This window comes from Chelonia mydas, chromosome 3, assembly GCF_015237465.2.
Source record: "Chelonia mydas isolate rCheMyd1 chromosome 3, rCheMyd1.pri.v2, whole genome shotgun sequence".
Classification (NCBI taxonomy): domain Eukaryota; kingdom Metazoa; phylum Chordata; order Testudines; family Cheloniidae; genus Chelonia; species Chelonia mydas.
This window is the reverse complement of record NC_057851.1, coordinates 188,955,763-188,979,194: the sequence shown is the minus strand read 5'-3', so window position 1 is coordinate 188,979,194 and position 23,432 is coordinate 188,955,763. Positions and strand designations below refer to the sequence as shown.

Genomic DNA, 23,432 nt, shown 5'->3' with positions numbered 1-23,432 from the left:
TTTCTTTTTAATTTTTAATCCATTTATTTAGCGAAAGTACCATTTTTCAAGACAGTAACCAAAAAGCAAATTCAAGTAGATTTCAGTTTTACATAACTGACTGGTCCAAAAGATCAAGCTTAATCTATATGTGTATATACAGTAACGTACAATACATGTGTACATACATGATATACTGGATCAAATGGTAGGAAGGAAGAAACGTCCTAAAGTTCTTTTTCTCTTTTAATAGTTCCGGAACAAGTATAATAATGAAACAGGTTAAGTTGTCTTCTCTGTAGCATTTTCTGTTAGTGGCTAGGAGAGCAAGATTAAAATCTGGACTCCAATGGAATGATGTTTAAAATCCATGGCTTTTTTAAAGGCAAAATAATGGTTATTCAACTAAGATGATATATGTAGATACGAAAATTGAGAGCATTCTTAGAAAAACGCTGCTGACTGTGAAAGGCTGCTCTTTCACAGAGGTATCCTGAGTGAAGGTTTTATCTGCTAGTATCTTGGTAGAATGGTTTTCAGAGCCTTAAGTGGAAATTCAAATCTGCATCCAAGTGAAGATTGTTAAAATATATAATGCATGGAGAATTACAGAGAATTTGCTCTGTGAGGTTTATGGATTTGTTTAATGGAAAAAAAAAACAATCTTTCAGCATTACCATTTGTACAGTAATACTGGTATCCATGATTATTGGATTTTGTATGTCATCGGCTGTCATGATGAAAATTTCACAATATTGCTCTTGATAAATAACCGTGGGTCAGTTTCTGCAGAGAGAGGTGCCTATAAATCAATAATTCAGTGTTTTAAGCAGAACATCGCTGAAACTTTTAACTGAATTTTCTCTTGAAGGGCCAGGCGATCCAAAGGCAACTGAAGCCAAATGAAAGACTGATAAATTTCAGTGGGAGTTGAATCAGGCCTCAAGTATTTTCTTTTGAAGTGAAAGTATTCATATTCTTGATTATACTAGACCAAAGTGTACCACTTTGAGAGATCCACTTCCTCCAGTCTCCTGGGGGGAAAAACAACAACATAAAATTACTCACGTTAGCGTACAGAAATTAAATGCAATGATAGATTAAAAAATGTACCCTTTTTATTTTTAAGAAACTCCAAAACAAATACAAGGAAACACAAACCTACCTAAATATTGACTCCAATTAACCTCTGTACGGACGCTTATTTGCAAAAGTGAAACCTTATTTTGTTTATCTTTATTTAAATTGTATAACAAACGTTCTAAAATTGTATTAATGCCAGTATTACTGGAGCCAGATTTGTAAAGACAGGGATGCAATTTTGTAATCTTAATGCAAGCCTGCAAATACTTGATTTACGTGCACATAAATTGGGGGGGCCCCCTAATGTGTATGCAACAAATGCATGTGCATAACTGAGACCTCGCCCGTTATTTTTTGTAAGCAACATGACAATTAATGAAAACAGTATGTGCCTAGAATGCTACATGTTGTTGGCATCCTACAAAAAAGTATGAAAACTTTGCTAAGGAAAGTGTTATGCTCTAGTGAATCACTGCTTCCCTTACGATTACATATGAGCAGAAACCTCTTCATGATGCAAAGAAAACTAGGTGTGGAGCTGAAATCAAAGGGAAGCGGGTGTATGTGCCCTACTGTAGTTTACAAAAAACATTAATTTGAATTGAGGAAAAAAAAAAAGGTGGAAAACTGGCAACAAGAAAGGTATGTAAGTTAAGGCTGCTGCAGGATTGTGTGTGTGCTGGCAAGTTCAGTGGGATTCATGTGACTTTCACTTTTTCTTTTCAAGTGAGGAAAAAAAAAACACTCTTGCAACCTAATGAGGAGCATTTACCAGAGCAGCAGCTCCATCTTATGGTATATATATTCTACCACAGAGATACACATCACCTTCTTAAACAATGCTTCAGTGCACAATGCATATATTACTACTGTGAATTTAGGGTAAAAAGTATTTCGACAGCTAGAATTTTGTCTTGATGTAAATACTGCATTTTAGTTCCAGCCTGTTTGGCATTTTCACTGCTTGGTGGATGAGGAAAAAGTTGGAGAGCATGTTTGTAAGGAGGCACTTGGCTTTTACTGGATAAAGCTCCGTGCACCATATAAATACCAACAGCTCTTTATAGAGAAATGAAAGGGTTTCCCCCTTCCTCTATATATAACTATTCCACCACACCCCTAAGGTTATATAATGCTGAAACAAGTCATCTTTCCTGCTGAATTTCATGCATAGCCTCTACCACAACTCTCAAAGGCAGATCTTGCAGCAAAGTTTGTGAATGGTAAGATTCTCTGTCGTCTTAGGGGATGTAAGACTCTTAGAACTTTCATTTGTTTCATTGATACTGGACATCTCAACTCTAGTTCCCTTAAAACCATTTCAAACTCCTAGATAATTATTAACATCACTCTGTTTCTAGGTGCAGGAATGTAAAACCTGCTCAAATCCTGGGGTTTTTGTCTAATGTTTCAACACTAGACATTGTCTGCATCTTTATGGTAACCATACTGCTTCGCTCCTTTTTCACTTCTAAATCTTCCTTCTATGATTGACAGCCGTCTTGTCTTCTGCTATGAGAGTAGCACGGGAATTCTCCCCTGTGGGTGTAGTGGCCATTTTAATTAATCTATAATAAAATAATTAACTTTGCGCTTACATGGTGCCAGGCTCTCCGAGAACTGTAAAAAATATCAGTAAGCAGTATTGTCCCAGTTTCAGATCAAGATACTGAACCACAAAGAGGCCAAGGCCTGCATTTTCAAACATGTGCAATTTGAGACACCTGGAGTCTGATTTTCTAGATGGAGGTGATCAGCCTCTCTGGAGACCTACTTGTATCAAGTTAGGCAGCCAAAAATTAAGGCACCTTAAATGAGAGGAGACTCTGAAAATGTGGAGCTTTCTCAAGATCACCCAGGTAGAATAGAATTGGGAACAGAACTTGAATCTTGTGACTTCCAGTCCCTGACTCAGCTGAACCTGAATGCCAGATCTCTAACATCAGAGATGTTTGGATCTGACTTTCCACACTCAGCCCCATCTCTCCTTCTAATCACTAGATCAGCTGGACTTACAGTGGCCAGTGATGAGAGCACAGCTAACCATTTCTTCTACAAAATAACTAATCGCCTTCAAACGGCAAAGCCTTTCTTGGTCAAATATCTGGCTATGTGACTGTGATTTTTCTGGACCTGGCAGGTGAATGGAAACAATTTCCTGCAGTTTCAGGGAGGATTCACAGTGAGCAAAGAATACACAGGTAGTGATGTACGTGCAGGAGATTGTTTACATGATGCTGTGGATATAGTCTCAGCAATGCCCCGGGGTCTCCACTCACCTAGGGAATAGGCCACTTCTGACCCCCATCTCTTTGGCATGGCTCTGCCCTGTAGGGCAAATCAAATCCTCAACGTCCTGGCCACAGAGGTCTCCCTAGCAGCAGAACCAGGGCAGTTCCACTGTGCAAGAAATGGCTGGGCTCTGGGTATGCACCCCTTTTGTGGCACAGAGCCCAGCACTGTGAGGGGCCCTTCTGAAGCAATGGACAGGAAGCAAAGCCAGGCTCGAGGAACAGCAGAGTGAAGGTGGGCATACACTGGTGCACTGGAGGGATAATTCAGCCATTGGGCTTCACAACCACTCTGTGGCTGTAGGTGGGAGGGGTCCTCTGGCTCACCACTGGAAATATCCAGAGTACAGCCCCAACTGGGGCTGGGTGACAAGTCACAGGTTTTGGCCCTCTGAGTGCATGCATTTTAATGATCTCTTAGTTGGAGATACAACATCTCCCTAAAGCATAAGCCTCGTTCCCTAGAGCTTTGGAAATATTGATACTGAATTCAACAGGCTACTCTACCAGGCTCGTTCCGTGATTTTTCAATAAAACAACATTCAGTCCAATTAGCTGGACAAAAGGGAAACCTTTTTCCTTCTCCAAGATCTTATGAGAACATCCAATATATCTGGATAGAGAAAAACCATTTAAAAAAACCCCAGAATGATGGAGAAGAACACCCTCTTGCTTTTGAACTTGTACAGAACATTTAGCATGCAGCGTATCATGCAAAGGACGTACATGCATGTGATATTCTATAACAACACATTAACAGGCTGTACAAATTACCTAGGTAAGCACTAAAAATTCAGGAAATGTCCAAGTTAATGTTGCTTGTATGGCATTGAAATATGGTTCCACTCTGAAAAGTGACGTTAAAATGGCTCCATCTTGCTTCCTTGTGTAACTAGAGTCATTGTCATAATTGCTCACTTCAGTGACAAAGACACATTGTTACTGCATTTTCCTCCTTGCAAGCGCCAACCCAGCTCCGGGAGATCAAGCAAGATTCTCTTTCCCCCTGCGTATCAAACAGAATTGTCTACCAAATTTTATTATTTGAATGACTGTAGCAGCTGGGAGCCTTAGTCACGGACTAGGACTCCATGGTGCTAGGTGCTGTACAAACCCAGCTCGTAGCGGTCAGCTAGAGCAGTGCACACCCTCAGCAACATCTGTGCAATTCCACTGATTTCAGTGAGTATCACGTGAACACATTATCATCAAAGGCAGAGTTTACCTTGCAAAATCTTTATTGAATGTGACTATACACAAGAAGAACAGAACTCGGCCTGACTGTCAGATCCCAGCCTGAATTTGCAAGGGTGACAATCAGGAAAAAAACAACTCCTCCTATTTTGACTTGTAGACGGCGCACATTTGATTTGGAGTTATTGAGAGACAATGGACACAAAGTCCCACTGTTTTAACAGTCACTTTTCAGAGCAGAACTACACTTTATCTGCTCCCAGGTCCCTGCACATTACGATACAGTCTTTTCACAATCAAATGAGATCATGTAATTAAAGATCAGAATGTTTTTCCAACCTTAGACACATGTACATCTTGTTCTTTGCTCCCCCGCCCCCGGTATGGTAATTTGTCATTGGGGTCTAGCATATCGTTAATGACCCAGACTAGTTAATACAGTAACTTCCCTTATCTCTAGGGAATCTGAGTAATTTTGGAAGCACCCATGTACGATGCTTGTTCTTTTCAGCCAGTAGCACATCACTCCTTAGGTGTTCTGGGGGAGAGGAAACTAACTAACATAGCTACACATGCAGAGAGGAGATTTTTTTTTGTAAGGTACATTTCAGGAAAGCAGGCTGATAACTATTAAGAGAACTTAGCGGTAAACATAGGTACCCTATGTACATCAGCAAACGTTCACAATTCCCCTATACTGTGCACTTCTGGCCAGCACAGAGAGGGCAGGGTTGGCTTAAAGAGGCAGCTGGAGATTCCCTCTGAGCCGCGGAAATCTCTTGGGGGTGCACAGTTATCACAGTCAATTCTGTGCCATCTGGGACTGCCCCGCCCTCCCTCCCCCATCACGAGAGAGTGCACTGGAGCATGAGGGGACTGGAGAGGGTGTGGCTGGAGCACGTTGCTGTGTGTGGATCCTGGGCTGACAGAGTTGTTCCTGGAGAGTTGTTCTACTTGGCACAGGTTGTTTTTATGATGGGACAAAAGTGTATTTTCACACTGTTCTTGGTGTGGGGGGCGGATGGAGGCCGGACAGGTTTTGCTCAGTTTTTTAAAAATCACCTTTTTGTACACAGGCCAAACATTGAAAATTTCCGCCCCCCTCCCCCCACAAAGGTGAATTTCAGACCGTTATAAGCAACTGTAAACAGGGGCTAGAATGGAAACTAGTTTGTAACCTTAACGACAGTGGTTATTGCCACACCGCTGAACAAAAATAAGGTGAATGTATTTCTCCTCAAAGAGCCTGGACTGACAACTCCAGAGACTGGCAAGTTCTACATATCCAGAGATCTACTATAGCACCAGCAGCAGCCACAATGCAGACCACCCCACTCACACTGCACCACCCCAGGACAGCAAATTCCTTCTAGGAGGTGAAGGGCAATTTAAGTCTTGGTGCCTCTTTAAACTCTTGGTCTCGCTGCTGAAACTGCAGGCAAGGGTGCCAATTAGTTGGAAACGTGGAGGCTGCTTCTGTGAGATGGATGTGGGCTGAGACTAATTACCCATTTCTCCACCAAATCAATATCCGACATGAACAGATTTTGATCGCTGGTGATCTAGGATGGATTCAAACCATGAAGGTCTGGCTCCATTTTACAAGGCCTCTGGATGTGGAACTTCCACTGACCGGAGTCCTGCATTTGGATGAAAGATGTAGTTTATACCAAGGCGCGAAAAAGAGTAGAATGGGGGGGGGGGGGGGGAAAGAAGTGTTACCTGTTCTGTGTGAACGTCCCCAAAATTCCCTGAACTTGCTGGAAAACAAACAAGCAAGGTTAATATGTGGCACTTAACTTTTCAGCCTCCTTGATAGGATACAGTTATTTTATATCCTATCACATGATGGATGAATTAAAGCATTTAACATATTACACAGATATGTATGTGCATGTGTGACCCTCCCTCCCTTGCTCCCCAAGCCCTGCCAAACCATAGCAAAATGCATTTTGAAGAAGACAGCGTGGCAGATCTGAGGTCAGTGACAGGTATAAGACACACGTGACCATCTATAGCCGAGTGGGTGTAGAATATGCTAAAGGCAGTCCTGTTAGTACAACCCTTACATGTTGACCGCTTTGACAATGTGGTGTGATACTTGAACATGGCAAAGGGTGAATATCTTTACCTCACCCATTTTACAAATATCCTTAAGTAGATCAGTACACCTGGCTTGGTGACTAGGGCCAGGCCTACACTATAAGCCTACGCTGGTATAACTACATTGCTCAGGGGTGTGAAAATCCCACACCCCTGAGTGACCCAGTTACAGCAACCTAACCCCAGGGACAGACAGTGCTATCTCAACAGGAGAGCTTCTCCCATCGCCATAGCTACGGCCACTTGGGGATGTGGATGAACTACGACGCGCTCCTGGCGGTATAGCAGCATCCTCGCTGAAGCGCTGCAGGGGTGCTGCTGCTGAATTTTAAGTGCAAACCTGCCCTAGGTAATACAGGCCCTCCTGCCATGGCTTCCCCCCACTGAAATATTCTGCCATTGTTCTTTACTTGTGTGTGTGTGTGTGTGTGTGTGTATTGTATATCAATATATACACAACGTGTGTGTGTGTGTATTGTATATCAATATATACACAACGTGTGTGTGTGTGTGTGTATATTTTATATATTATTTATATGTATTTGACAAATGTCATTGTGTTTGTCAAGTATTTTAAACCTCATCTGTTCACTCTAGAAACATCCTTGCCGAAATCGCGTTGCTTGTTATTTTACAAACTATTGACTTCAATGGGGCTACACTGGTTTACACCTGTTGAGGATCTGGCTCTTATATACTAAAACATAAAACAACGCTGCTAATAACAACAGTAATCCTTTGCACGTACGTAGCACCTTTCATCTATGAGCAATAAATAGTTTTACAATGATGGGGAAACTGAGTCACAGAGGTTAAGTGATTTGCCTAAGATCACACGAGTCAGTGGTAGCCTCAGGAATAGAGCCCAAGTTCCCTGCTTCGTAGTCTGTGCTTTCACGGCCAGATCCTGCTGCCTCCTTGTTCTGCTGTCACACAGTTAAGCAGCAAGGAATTTTTAGCACTAGTTTATTTTTTCTTTCTGAACTCAAATTCTTCCCGGATATCAATTTACACTACGTACAACTTCTTTCCATTGTGCCTATTTGACAGTAACTTGTTAATTCTTACCTGCTGGATTCCAGGACAAGGGTTTATCCATTACAGGAGCAGCACTGCTATCCATTCCAAGTGCACTCTCCCTGTCTACCTGCCTACGTGTAGTAGAACTTAAAAAAAGAAAAAGAAAAGAAGAAAATGGTGGTGGGACAGAGGGTCATACAACAGGCAGTAAAGCCGTTTTGTTTGTTTACTCTTTAAAAGTGCATGGCAGTCTGTAATTCACTATTTTCAAACTCTAGTTTTTTTTTTTTTAAATCAGATGCTACTGTTTGTTGACTGAATTTCACTATGAAAACTCTCTTGCCTGTGCGATCGTTCTATAGCTGTGCTGTCAGTCAAAGATGTGGTGTAAGGTTCTTGTCTTTCAAGCGATTAAGGGTTTTGTTAAATTGGTTGCCCCCAACAGATCTTCAGATTGTTCTAACAGACAAGAGGAATGTTTCACATTGAAATACTTCTAAGGAACAGCAGTCAGTCAGATACCAGGATACCAAGAAAGCAAGATGTGATGTCCAGAACTCCATCTAATTATTCTCACACTTAAAGCCCCCAAACCAAAAAACTCTACACCACTAAGAGAGAAGTTGTGAGCTTTTACTCTGTGCTGCTCCTTCTCCTCAAAGAAAAAACCGCCAGCATGATGTTCTGGCATGTATGTATAAGTTATTCATTTTTGTTTTGGTAGTCTTGAGTTCTTCCCTCATCCTCCTGTTCGTTCATCCTCAGTCTTCTGCTGTTCAACAGCATACATAGGCAATCTGCTTCCCCAGGCAGTGGAATCAGACTGTTAGATTTTAGTAGCTACATTAACTTGTTTGGGATCAGCATGCCTAGCGGAATCTGATCCTGCAGTCCTCACGCTGGCAAAACACCCAGTGAAATCAATAGGAGTTTTGCCTACAGGAAGAGAGGAGATGAATATAAAAATTGGAAAAATTCTTAAGCAGGACCAGTGGGTTTCTGTCGCTTCTTCATTCTGGTGGATTTCCCTCCTACTAATTTCTCTTTGGATACAGTAACATCTACTCTATTGCAGTACCATTTGCAAAGGTACAATGACACTGCATGGCTTTTTTTTTTTTTTTTTGGGAAGTCTGAGTAGATTAGCAAGTGCTTTTTTTAAATTTTGGACAGAAGTAAGTTGTGAGAATGAAAATGTGACTGCTTTCATGTTGCACACTAATTTATTAACAGCTACAGCGCACAATCTCATTTGGCTTTGATAATACAAATAATAGATTCCAGGCATAAAAAGCCCTTTATTACTGACAACAATGTAAATAATTAAAGCAAGAGCTCAGACTTTCCCTGTGTCTTTGTCTTTCTACTCTCAGTACAGTGAAGGTTATGCAAGCAGCTGTGAATCCATAAAGCAACTTAAAGCAACCCTGCTCCTCATCAGCTTTCCCCAAGCCATATTAAAGCCACAATAATGCAACTGCTACATCACACTAAGCTTTATTGGCTCAGCAAAAGAAACTAAGAAACTTCATTGGAGACCAGATTAGACTGGTTACAAAATAGAGAGATTCTTTTGCTCTCTGACCCCATTATCTTTTCCATAGTATCTTGGTCAGCTTTCTTACACATAGCCATGGGTTCTGTGGAGACCTGTAAATTGCTTTTTTGGCTGCCAAATTGCAGTAAACCTTCTATTTTTATGTTTTAAAAGAGCTTAAAACTGTCCATCCTCTTTGGATGTGTCTTTAAAATCAGCCAGTGCTGGGAGGATTTTATATATATCCAAAGGCTTAGAAGATGTTGCTTCTACTGAGCTGCTAGTTTTATGGTCTACAAAATATGAAAAGCCCAGTGGGGATAAAAGGAACTTAACCAGTTCTAGCTAATACATATAAATCTACCTAAGAGCTCAGTGCCCTAGAGGTACTCAATGTACTACATTTACCTCAGTCGAAAGATGCAGAAAATGGGTCTTTTGCACATATGCCACATGTTCCCTTTCAATGCCACGTTAATATGAATTAAAGACGCTGAGATGAGTAAACAAGGTCAGTCTGGGCTCGGCCAAGTTGGATCAACGTAAAATAATTGTCAGGTTTTTCTGTCGGCAACGACAGTTTGTTTTGGCTCAGCATTCCCAAACTATACATTATAAAATGTTTGTAGGGAAGCTGTTGCCAGACACTTTGCTTATTCTCCTTGTTTTGCAAACCCAGACACTTTCCATTAATTACATGTATAACTTATATGACCAAGTTATTTTTTCAAAAAAATTTCTTGAACAATGAAGCTAATTTAATCTAGAGGCACTTTGATTACAATCAAAATAACATAACAGCATAATAACAGAGTGTATTTGCTATGCAACAAATAAATCAGTAGTACTAATAGCTGATTGTCTCTCTTCAAAGAGCTCTGCACACATTAATTAATCCACCAACATTTCTTGAAGTCAATGACTATTATTACCTCAGTTTTACAGACACAAAAACTGAGTTGCCCAAGATCACAGACATATTCATCCTATCCAGCATTTCTGGTGCATCAGAAACTCTCACTGACTTCAGTGGCGTTTTGAATATCCAAAGAATGAGGCCTATAGTGACAAAAGCAGGATTAGAACTCAGGAGTTCCTGGTTTCCAGTCTCATGATCAATCTAGTACACCATGCTGCATCTTCTCAGTAGCCTTCAAAAAAGCTTGGTTTATAACAAATTTCAAGTATACAAATACTATAGAGCACGATGTCTGATTATATATGAAGTTACAGTATGTTGTGTATAATGTTGTTTGGACATATATATTTATAGTACTCTTCTCACCTCTGTGATGTTATCTGGTTAAAATATGACCATATAGATCATTGTTGCAACCACTGTTTATACATTTGTAACAAATCTTGTACAAAATGTGGCATGTAAGATGTCTATGAAAAGGTTATGATTTGCTGATTAGGATTATGCTATTTGTATGCATGTATCATTTTCGTATTTAAAGTTATGAATATTGGATCTACCTGGATTTCAAATGTTTGCTCCTGGGGTAATGCCCACACGGTAGTTAGCTAGCACATCTTGGAGGGACTATTCTAATTGAGTGACCCATCAAAAGGACTCTTAACTCACAATGGACCATGGGAGATGCCCATCTACACTGAGTGGACTGTCCTATAAACGTGCTGTCTGGAATATAGGTAATGGCTTCCTGCAATGACTGAGAGCAATGGGGCATGAACATGTGTCTTGCCCATGTGACTCCAAACACTATCTGTTCACCTGTGATTCTCCAGTAGCTGTGTTGAGGGTTTTGTTTTGAAACAGTGGGTGTCCTTCCACATGGTAGAAGAGATAAAAGGCCCTGGAAACTCCTCCATTTTGCCTCTATCCTGCTTCAGCCTCTTTCTTGCCCAAGCCTCTGGACTTATACTAATGGGAGCATTCTAACCAATGGATACTGAGGTCTTTCCAATGATTTGGAAGCAACCAGAGATTTATCAAGCCAGCAGTTTATTGTATCATTGCTACAAGCCTGAACCAAGAACTTTGCAATTACTGTATGTATTTGATTCCTTTAACCAATTTTAACTCTCACCCCCCCCCCCTTTCTTTCTCTGATTAAACCTTTGATGCCAGTCCTTTAGTATATAAAATCTAATGTGATTTTTGGGTAAAATCTAAGTTATATATTGACTTGGGTGTGTGGCTGGTCCTTTGAGATCTGAAGAATCTTTTAGTTAAGGAGACTGGTTGTAAAGAACCACTCACCTTTAAATCCAGTGTTTTCGGTGGTAATACAATGACTAGAATGCCCAGGGAAACTGCTTTTATGACTTCTTGTCAGCCAGTGTGGTGAAACAGAAGTTTACTTTTGTTGCCGGTTGGGTATATCTTATGAAAGATTAGCCACCAGTCTTGAGGTGTCACTACCCTATTTCTCAGCAGTGAGTCCTGAGTTTGACATTCTCAGTTGTCAGAGTAGCAGCCGTGTTAGTCTGTATTCACAAAAAGAAAAGGAGGACTTGTGGCACCTTGGAGACTAGCAAATTTATTTGAGCATAAGCTTTCGCGACCTACAGCTCACTTCATTGGATGCATTCAGTGGAAAATACAGTGGGGAGATTTATATACATAGAGAACATGAAACAATGGGTGTTACCATACACACTGTAACAAGAGTGATCACTTAAGGTGAGCTATTACCAGCAGGAGAGCGGGGGGGATGGGGGACGGGACCTTTTGTATTGATAATCAAGGTGGGCTATTTCCAGCAGTTGACAAGAACATCTGAGGAACAGTGGGGAGGGGAATAAACATGGGGAAATAGTTTTACTTTGTGTAATGACCCATCCACTCCCAGTCTTTATTCAAGCCTAAGTTAATTGTATCCAGTTTGCAAATTAATTCCAATTCAGCAGTCTCTCCTTGGAGTCTGTTTTTGAATTTTTTTTTTTTTGAAGAATTGCCACTTTTTGGTCTGTAATCGAGTGACCAAAGAGGTTGAAGTGTTCTCCGACTGGTTTTTGAATGTTATAATTCTTGACGTCTGATTTGTGTCCATTTATTCTTTTACGTAGAGACTGTCCAGTTTGGCCAATGTACATGGCAGAGGGGCATTGCTGGCACATGATGGCATATATCACATTGGTAGATGTGCAGGTGAACGAGCCTCTGATAGTGTGGCTGATGTGATTAGGCCCTATGATGGTGTCCCCTGAATAGATATGTGGACACAGTTGGCAACGGTCTTTGTTGCAAGGATAGGTTCCTGGGTTAGTGGTTCTGTTGTGTGGTGTGTGGTTGCTGGTGAGTATTTGCTTCAGGTTGCGGGGCTGTCTGTAAGCAAGGACTGGCCTGTCTCCCAAGATCTGTGAGAGTGATGGGTCATCCTTCAGGAGAGGTTGTAGATCCTTGATGATGCGTTGGAGAGGTTTTAGTTGGGGGCTGAAGGTGATGGCTAGTGGCGTTCTGATATTTTCTTTGTTGGGCCTGTCCTGTAGTAGGTAACTTCTGGGTACTCTTCTGGCTCTATCAATCTGTTTCTTCACTTCCGCAGGTGGGTATTGTAGTTGTAAGAATGCTTGATAGAGATCTTGTAGGTCTTTGTCTCTGTCTGAGGGGTTGGAGCAAATGCGGTTGTATCGTAGAGCTTGGCTGTAGACAATGGACTGTGTGGTGTGGTCTGGATGAAAGCTGGAGGCATGTAGGTAGAAATAGCGGTCAGTAGGTTTCCGGTATAGGGTGGTGTTTATATGACCATCACTTACTAGCACTGTAGTGTCCAGGAAGTGGATCTCTTGTGTGAACTGGTCCAGGCTGAGGTTGATGGTGGGATGGAAATTGTTGAAATCGTGGTGGAATTCCTCAAGGGCTTCTTTTCCATGGGTCCAGATGATGAAGATGTCATCAATGTAGCGCAAGTAGAGTAGGGGTATTAGGGGACGAGAGCTGAGGAACCGTTGTTCTAAGTCAGCCATAAAAATGGTGGCATACTGTGGGGCCATGCAGGTACCCATAGCAGTGCCACTGATTTGAAGGTATACATTGTCCCCAAATGTGAAATAGTTATGGGTGAGGACAAAGTTCAGCCACCAGGTTTGCTGTGACATTATCGGGGATACTGTTCCTGACGGCTTGTAGTCCATTTTTGTGTAGAATGTTGGTGTAGAGGGCTTCTACATCCATAGTGGCCAGGATGGTGTTTTCAGGAAGATCACCAATGGATTGTAGTTTCCTCAGGAAGTCAGTGGTGTCTCGAAGATAGCTGGGAGTGCTGGGAGTGTAGGGCCTGCGGAGGGAGTCTACATAGCCGGACAATCCTGCTGTCAGGGTGCCAATGCCTGAGATGATGGGGCGTCCAGGATTTCCAGGTTTATGGATCTTGGGTAGCAGATAGAATACCCCAGGTCGGGGTTCCAGGGGTGTGTCTGTGCGGATTTGTTCTTGTGCGTTTTCAGGGAGTTTCTTGAGCAAATGCTGTAGTTTCTTTTGGTAACCCTCAGTGGGATCAGAAGGTAATGGCTTGTAGAAAGTGGTGTTGGAGAGCAGCCTAGCAGCCTCTTGTTCATATTCCGACCTATTCATGATGACGACAGCATCTCCTTTGTCAGCCTTTTTGATTATGATGTCAGAGTTGTTTGAGGCTGTGGATGGCATTGTGTTCTGCACGGCTGAGGTTATGGGGCAAGTGATGCTGCTTTTCCACAATTTCAGCCAGTGCACGTTGGTGAAAGCACTCTATGTAGAAGTCCAGTCTGTTTTGACCTTCAGGAGGAGTCCACCCAGAATCCTTCTTTTTGTAGTCCTTGGTAGGAAGGTCTCTGTGGGTTAGTATGTTGTTCAGAGGTGTGTTGGAAATATTCCTTGAGTTGGAGACGTCGAAAATAGTTGTGACCCATAGAGGCACGGTTACAATTTTCTCTTAATATTTGCAAACCAGCTGCTTCCTTGTTAAACAGGCCTTTCAAAAAAGGCTATTAGCAGTGTAAGGAGAAAAAGCAGAAATGCTGCAAAAGTGATGTATTTTCATTTAGTTTCTTTAACTACACAAGACAATATTCTATTCAAGGAGTGAGAGTGGGGGGAATCATTTTTAAATAATATTGTTCCTTTGAGGGATAGCTCAGTGGTTTGAGCATTGGCTTGCTAAACCCAGGGTTGTGAGTTCAATCTTTGAGGGGGCCATTTAGGGATTGGGGCAAAAATTGGGGATTGGTCCTGCTTTGAGCAGGGGGTTGAACTAGATGACCTCCTGAGGTCCCTTTCAACCCTGATAGTCTATGATTCTATGAATGTCATACTGACAACAGCCAGGTATTTCAAAGGAATCAACGAAGCTCTGACCTTCACTCACCTTACTTTGTTTTAACCCCTTCCAAAACAAACAAACCAAGAACCTAAAAACAACCCCCCTCCACTCTAATGTTAAAGAGAATGTGATGCAGCCATATCTTAACATTTCCTGGATTTTGAAAAAAGAAAAGGAGTACTTGTGGCACCTTAGAGACTAACAAATTTATTTGAGCATAAGCTTTCGTGAGCTACAGCTCACTTCATCGGATGCATTCAGTGGAAAATACAGTGGGGAGATTTATATACACAGAGAACATGAAACAATGGGTGTTATCATACACACTGCAAGGAGAGTGATCACTTAAGATGAGCTAATACCAGCAGGAGAGCCAGGGGGAGAAAATCTTTTGTAGTGATAATCAAGGTGGGCCATTTCCAGTAGCTGAGAAGAACGTCTGAGGAACAGTGTGTGTGTGTGTGTGTGGGGAGGGGAATAATGCATCCGATGAAGTAAGCTGTAGCTCACGAAAGCTTATGCTCAAATAAATTTGTTAGTCTCTAAGGTGCCACAAGTACTCCTTTTCTTTTTGCGAATACAGACTAACACGGCTGCTACTCTGAAACCTGGATTCTGAGTGGGTGTTACAAACTCAAAACAATTAAACACTTATTTTTTGTACTTAATATAAAATCTGATGGAATAGTAGAAATATGTATATTTTAAAGAACATAAGTAACATACACAGTTTTTGCATTATGCCTTAAATCCACTGGTTATTAAAACAATCTGCAGCTTATTAGAAAACAGGAGCAGTTTGAACAATTTTTTGGTAACCAAATATACTCGGGTAAAAACAAAATACAGTCCACAATAATGGAGGCGGATGCAGATTTTATCCTGTGTGCAAGATCATGGAAATTGTCTCTGCAGCTCACCAGCTGATTCAGCCAGAAATAAGCTGGCCTGCAGAAGTCAATATTTTTCTTTTACATAGTGTTAAGTCATGGAGAGGATCAAATAAGTTATCCTGCTCCTACGGACAACAAGGGTTAGTGCCTTTCAGAAATGTTTTCATTATTTATATGCATCTGCAGAGTAAATTCTGATCAAAAACATTTCACATGTGTACACACACACACACACAGATAAAAAGAACAGTTTGGCTACAAAATATGTGACACCTAGGAAAGAAGTGATGTGAAATGGTCAAAACTAAACAAAATAACTCCTGCCCCCCACCAGCAAAAACAAAAAACAAAATACCAACAACCCTGATTAGTACTAGTACAATCCCCCTTCTAGCACTTACAAAATAAACTCCACATTGGCCAATGGCCTGAGTTGTCCAATTTAACTTAGGATAGGGTGAGTAGGCCTGAACACAAATGCAAAAAGTGTTTGGGGCATCACCCTGGAACCTTCAATCAAATGAGGAGTGGGAGCTACTTGGCGATCGGGGGTTACTTGTGTGACTAAGGGCTCTAGGATCAGCCTGGGTATTATTAGGACAGTACCATCAATTTCAGTCCACTACACTGCTCTTTCTCTAACTTAGTTTTTGAGTTACTAACAGGACTCATTTTTCTGGCTGGGAAGTTATTCTAGCCCCTGGTGGGCTCTCTGCTTTGACTCCAAATCCAAGAAGAGAGTTCACTTGGGTCTACAGTCAGGGCCCCACCACAAAAAGATTGAACTTAGTGGCCTGTCCTACAGATGCTCACTGTTTTCTTGATCCTTTTCTTGATCCTCTATTGTCATTCAATGGGGTTTTTGCCCGATCAGTCGAAGGGCCTAGTTTTTTGTTTGAAAAACAAACAAACCCCCAACAAATTATTTGAGGGCTAATGTTCCATTTACATTCTCCCTCCTCCCCCGGCGCCCCCATTTTACTGTTATGAACTTGCTGTGACTGAAATCCCATTAAAGTAGATGCAAGTCTTTTCACTGACTTCAGTGGGTTATGGACCAGGCCCTTACAGTACTCAGAGGTGCGGGAGAGCTCAAGCATATACTGTGCACTCGGTCAGAAAGAGACTTATTCATCAGCCAGCACAGTGGCCATGCTCATGTTAGAAAACCAGGGGGATTCCACTGAGCTTGCGCTATCGATTTATGAAATCCAAACAAGTCACACAGTCAAATGCTTCTACACTTTTGTCTATATTTTTTACAGCCATGAAACTGTAAAGCACAAGGAAAACTTTTAGAGACACAATGCAGTGGTGAGAAATGCTAACAGTATGATCTGACTCAGGAATTCCTGATTGGGGAAAAGCCCTTAAGGAGAATCTTGATACTGAGAAGATTAAATAAAAGAGAATTATTAAGCATAAAACTGGAAAAAAGAACCCTGGACTCCGTTTAAACATATGCATAATCTGTTATGCTTCCTGACGAATGCTAGTACTAGGGCTATATTAAGGAGTTAAAAAGTTCTTTTCTGGGCAAAGACTAACGGGACTTTAAAACATTTGGTCATTCTTGAGATTCAGCTAAATGGCCCTAAAAAGCAAAGGAGCAATCATAAAAATTAAATCCAAGAACTAAGGAAATGCACTTGGCTTTGGAACCGTGCAGGGATTTAAATAACATTCTAGAAATTCAAGTGAAGTACACAGCTTGGTATGGTGTCTAGATACTATAGTGATGCAGATACATAGGAAACTGTTCAACATTTTAGGATGTGAGTAGCTTTAATAGTAAACTGGTGTCAAATGTAAACCCAAGTGACATGACTCAAAAACATCATGGCGAAATGGAGCAGTCACCATTAATTGTTGTTGTTAAACATCTCTTTAGCATCATCACTTTGCATGGTGTCTTACAGAGATTAAAGAAGACACAGTCCCTGCCCCAATCATGCACAAGCCTTATTCATGTGAATAAAATGTACCCCTGTGCATAGTGCCGTTGATTGTGTGTAATTAAACCTTGTCTGAGTAAGGCTTGCAGGATCTAGTCCATAATTATAAGATTGATACTGAACACAATGTTGGTGTGTCTATGCACATGTGGACAGATTGTGTCTTGTGATCCACTGAAGACTTCGATAGGACTGCTGCAGAGATGAATCAGCCATAGGGGAGAATATTAGGAATTTTAAATGCTAGGAAGCAACAATCCTCTCCACTGCAGTACTGTGCAACACCAGCATATGAACGCTGTTGAGGAGGTAAGAAATGAACGAGCTACCTACGGTAATGTGCACGGCTTAGTTTAGGAGACCTCGCAAAGATGGCAAATCCCACTTTACACCAGGTTTGGAGTCATGGAAAGGCAGTAAAACTGTGATAAGGTTGGCTTTTTTTTTTTTTTTTTTTCTTGAGGGAAAGTATTTAGAAGTAAATAGGCAATGAAATAGCGAAGTCTAACTTCACCTCATTGGTGAGTGGAATACATACATAAGCATGGAAAGACTAGCTTTAAACAGCAGAAGGAGTAGAGACTGTCAATAGCTAAACAAAAGTGATCAATCTTATAACCGCTTTGGGCCAGTGGAAGAGGGAGAATGTTTCATGCCTGTTCCTTTGAACCTGTGGCTGGAGGCTGAGCTGAAGGGGACAGCAGAAATGTCAAATATGGGAAATCGGTTAGACTGATGATGATGATGCTTTGCAAGCAAATAATGCCTCCCATCTCAGGAGCTCAATGTATTTTACAAACACAACTTCATTAAACTTACCTTCCCAGTGAGGAAGGCAAGCATTCATCCTCTTCTAGAGATGAGGAAACTGAGGTACAAACGGTGAGATATTTTAAAGTGACTACTGATTTTTGGAGGACCAACTGGAGACAACTTACAGGAAGTGCTGAGCATGTAGCCACCTTCTGAAAATCAGGCCCTTTTAAGTTGTTTCAAGTTAGGCTCACAAAATCACTAGTGACTCTTGAAAACCTTGGCCAAGTGTCACAGAGACTGTGGCAGCGTGGGAACAGAACTTAAAACATCCTGATTCCTAGGCTGTGTCTTTGCAGATCTCCTTTTCTCTGTAAAAATCTTCACAGGGGAAAATGTCTGATACAGATTTGACAACAGACGTCTAGGGAGAAAATCAACCTTTGGCAGTGTGAAAATGCATGTAAATCATTGCTGAGCCCTTGTATCTTGTTCGCTTGTAATTTTTTAACAGACTTGAACTAGGAAAGTTTCTTGGCATCATGTGGTCTCTAGCAGGCGTCAGTTACTCTTTGAGCCAATGTATGAGAGTTGTTACAGGAGTTTCTTTTAAACTCAAATTAGGTTGGCTGGGTTCATGTAGTTTCAGCAATTCCAAAGAGCCAATAGTGAGGGTCAGAAACTTTCTTTATATTTGCTAGCTCAGCAGGAGGCAATCAAAAAACTTCAGGGCAGTGGATCTGCTTGCTTAGGGTCAGCTGCATTCAGAGGGTTTTAGCAGTTTCAAGGAGCAGTGAGTGAGGGTCAGAAGCTTCCTTTATATTCATCAGCTTGGCAAGAGGTAATCGAAAACCTCCGGAAGGCAGACCAGTTTATGCAGCTTCAGTGACTCACTGGTGAGAATCAGCAACTTCTGGTGACCCACCTGGGCTTGCCTGTGTTAAAGTGCTCAAGTCAGCAAGCCAAGAAGCACAAGTGAAGCTGAACTCCAGATTAGCTGACACGGGAAGACCAACACAGCTAGATGCCGGGCTGCCATAACACCATCAGGTACAGTATTTCATAAGGAAAACGGTGAGCTGAAGGAAGGATAGCACATTTATACTTCTGGATAGGAGGCATGTTGGCACTGGTTCCCGTTCTGGACTGTTGTTTAAATTGTTGTACTATGTAAATACAGCAGTGTACCCAAACGTTTACAGACAACAATCTCACGCTAAATGTTGGAGGTATAGGTTGTATCCAAATCCTTTTGATTGCTTTGAAAATCTCAGGCATGTTTGGAGCAATTACATACAAGCAGTTAGCATATAATTTGCCAACATGTAAGTACAACAAAAAGAAAAGGAGTACTAGTGGTACCTTAGAGACTAACCAATTTGAGCATAAGCTTTCGTGAGCTACAGCTCACTTCATCGGATGCTTATGCTCAAATATATTGGTTAGTATCTAAGGTGCTACTAGTACTCCTTTTCTTTTTGCGAATACAGACTAACACGGCTGCTACTCTGAATCATGTAAGTACAACATTATTTAACTATTACGAAATTACCAGAAAAGTTCTACCACACAGGAGGGTAAAAACAAAATCTACATACTAAATGTGATCTTATTCTGAAATTCAGTTCATATACAAGGTTTAGAAAATGAGGGCTTCCATTTAAGAATCTGAGAAATGATTTTCCTAACTAGGCATTTTTAATTTAGTGTGAAGCAACAAATGTGTTCTGAAAAATTATAAGAGTTGTTTTTGTAAATTTACCATGAGCTTTACCAGGAACAGAATTGAAGGCATCAAGAATGCATCTGAGAAAATAAAAATTACATTTCTCTTAGCCTAGATGCCTATTTTTATTTCTTTCTATACTTTTCTTCATGCTGGTAAATCCATCACTTAACTATCATGGTACCTCTGTTCTCCTTGTTGTTATTCTTTACTTTACTAGTTCCATATATGCAACATGTTCTGTACAATAAATAAAAGGCAGATTCTCTGTCCCAAAGGACTTACAATGTTAGGTAAATTAGGAAATGAATAACAGAAGGAGGTGACAACTCAGGGAGGTGTAGGGGAAAGAAATGACAAGGAAGAGGACAATATAAATATGCAGGCTTTGGTGAAATTAATGCACATATCTAGATGACCAAATCTGTTTGTCAGGGACCAGACAGCTGTTTTCTTTTGTACTGATGTCCAAAAGTGCTATAAGAAAAAAAAATCCTATAAAAAGCAAAGGCTTCATGCCTTTGCCAGCAGCCATTATCCAAAGCACAGGTTCTTCAAATGGGTCTGGTATCCAACTTCTCAATGTTTCAGTTTCAACTTATATAGGCATCCGTCCAGTCTGCCATTCTAGGGGTGAGCTATTTAGTTTTCCTCTCCATTAAGATGAGAATCCCCTGCACAGCCTCCATTCTTTGATGCAATAGCAATAAGAGCTTTTACAGAGAGATCCTAAGGATTGCGAGATCAGGCAGCCCTAGACCCACAGTCTAGTGATGGGCTTAGAGAACTTTGTGTGGGGGTCTTTTTACAACTCCTCTTTTTCACACCTTGGCTTCGGGTCAACATCTTGTTGCTGCCAGTACTTCTGTCTTTTCTGCACTACAGGCAAGGGAGGTTGCATTTTTGCAAACAAAAATAGGTATTTAAATATCATTTTGTTATAAATGCTCCAATAAACTGGTTAGTCTCTAAGGTGCCACAAGTACTCCTTTTCTTCATACACTGTATTACTGATTCACGACACCATCCCTGTTCAGCAAAGCACTTAAGGATGTGTTTGTCTTGAAGTCAATGGCACATAAGCATTGCTTAAATGCTTTGCAGGATCAGGGCCTAAGAGCTCCTCCCTGTGTGTAAAGCTAAGCACATGTATAAAATTTTTCAAGACAAAGGTCTTGGGGACCTAAGTAAAAGTGGCCTAATTTTCAGAGATGCTGAAGTCACTGACTTCAGTAGCCAGTGTTCACCACCACAAAAGCTCAAGCACTTTTACCTAGGTGTCTGAATATAGATTTAAGAGCCTAAATTAATGCATCAAAGTTTAATTAAAATGCTGGTATTTTTTTGTTCTCTTTCCTCCTCTTGAATTTTTACAATTGTTGGGAACAAAGGCCATGCCACTGAGCAACAGAATATCCTTTTCAGAATATCTTCTAGGAAAATGTTTAGATCTCTCTTCTGAAAGCCAAAAGAGTCGTCAAAATAATCTAAAAATCCCAGGCTGTAAGAAGACCAGCATTAAATATACATCAGGCAATTGCCTGCTTTCTCCCCTCACCCTACTCAGCATCGTTTCATTCAGTGTTGTGGAAAGGGGTGTTTTCCTCGACTGTATATAGAAATGTAGGGTTGGAAGGGACCTTGACAGGCCATTTAGTCCAGTTGCCCCTGTGCTGAGGCAGGACCAAGCAGACCGTAGACCATCCCTGACAGTTGTTTATTTCACCTGTTCTTAAAAATCTCCAATGATGGGGACTCCACAACCTCCCTTAGAAGCCTATTCCAGTGCTTAATGATCCTTATAGTTAGAAAGTTTTCCCTAATATGTAACCTAAATCTCTCTTGCTGCAGATTGAGCCCATTACCTCTTGGCCTATATTCTGTGGACATGGAGAACAGCGGATTAGTCCTCTTTATAACCGCCCTTAACATATTTGAAGACCATCAAGTCCCCCCTCAATCATCTTTTCTCAAGACTAAACATGCCCAGTTGTTTTAACCTTTCCTCTGTCAGGTTTTCGAGACCTTTTTTGTTGCTCTCCTCTGGACTCTCTCCCATTTTTCCACATCTTTCCTAAAGTACAGGGTGATCAGATAGCAACTGTGAAAAAACGGGACGGGGGTCGGGGGTAATAGGCGCCTATATAAGAAAAAGTCCCCAAAAATGGGACTGTCCCTTTAAAAACAGGATGGATGGTCACCCTACTAAAGTGTGGCACCCAGAACTGGACACTACTCCAGCTGAGGCCTCACCAGTGCCAAGTAGAGCAGAACAATTACTTTACATGTCTCACATAAAAGTCTTCTGTTAACACACCCCAGAAAATTAGCAGTTTTCACAACTGCATCACCCTGTTGACTCATATTCAATTTGTGATCCACTATAACCCCCAGATCCTTTTCTGCAGTGCTATCAGGTGTGCATTTCATTTTCCCTTCCTAAGCGTAGTACTTTGCATGTCTGTACTGAATTCCATCTTGTGGATTTCAGACCAATTCGCCAATGTATCAAGGTCATTCTGAATTATAATACTGTCCTCCAAAGTACTTGCAACTCCTTCCAGGTTGGTACCATCTGCAAATTTTATAAGCATAGGAGTTACACCACAAGTTGTAAAAGCTAAAATGCCTCTTTGCTATACTTACACCACATCCACTCAGCAAATCTCACCTGTTAGAACTGCTCTGTGCTGTGTGTCTGAAGTTTGAGCCAGAGGGAGGGAGGGCATCCTGAAATGTCTGTTCCTCTTGCGATATTAGAGAGAGAGCGACAAAAGCTTCATCTGAAGAATCCTCTCTGTCTAAATGCCCCAAAAGAGCTGTTTAAAAATGATCAAGTTGTGATATTAGACTTGATTCATCACAAAGAACAAAACACAGAGGATTATCCTCAATTTGCTCTCATAATAAACAACTAGGATTCCTTCAAAACTTTCACGTAACACAGGAGACAGAATGTTCCCTCTTTATCAATCTGGTTTGCAATGCACATGGGAGAGTACACAGCAGTGGTTCTCAACCTATTTACCATTGTGGGCCGCATCCAATACTACCTGTATGGCCCCAAGGATGTCACATGGGCCACAGCTCTGTGCTGACTGGGCCACAAGTGGCCTGCAGGCCGCAGATTGAGAACTGCTGGCATACAGCCATTATCTACTGCAACAGTTTTCATTCAGCCCCAGGATGCTCTCGGCAACCTCTCTGACATCTAGATAATATTCCTATCCAGATAGATATACTTTTCTGATTCATGAGAAACTTCATATTTGTGTAATTTTTCACCCTTAATTGATCTCTGAAAACATTTTCTAGTCACTAGCTACCTGGTATCAGAAACACCCTAAGAGTTTACAGAGGAAGAGTTTTGTGAATAAAGAGACATGGTCCACTCTAAATTATCTGTCAAAAATCAGTGGTCTAAGGGGCTGACACAGATTGTGTTCCATATGAGCATTTCACTACAGCTACACTGATCAACATTTATGAACTGCCTAATCTTTCCCCTCTACATCTTTAAAAGAGATTAAAACAAAGTCATAACATTTTCCCTACTATTTTTGTTTCACTTAATTTCAGTTTACAAGAGAGACAACACAGACATTAGGATCCTGAAAATAGACAGATTTTA

General features: G+C 41.1%; 1 protein-coding gene across 3 annotated transcripts in view; it reads right to left on the bottom strand.

The window, feature by feature from the left end:
- The window catches only part of LOC102938329 (WD repeat containing planar cell polarity effector), a 255,151-nt gene continuing 231,719 nt past the window's right edge, over positions 1 to 23,432 (bottom strand). Inside the window, exons 15-18 of one of the 3 annotated variants that reach the window (XM_007062889.4) lie at positions 22,473 to 22,620; positions 7,719 to 7,816; positions 6,270 to 6,307; positions 1 to 1,013 (exon numbers count right to left, since the gene is read on the bottom strand). In XM_007062889.4, the coding sequence (XP_007062951.3) occupies positions 963 to 1,013; positions 6,270 to 6,307; positions 7,719 to 7,816; positions 22,473 to 22,620 (335 nt within the window). In that variant the 3' untranslated portion in view covers positions 1 to 962. Of the gene's footprint in view, positions 1,014 to 6,269; positions 6,308 to 7,718; positions 7,817 to 19,078; positions 19,155 to 22,472; positions 22,621 to 23,432 lie in introns of those variants that run through there. The other 2 variants (XM_043543983.1, XM_043543984.1) reach the window with 2 other exon arrangements.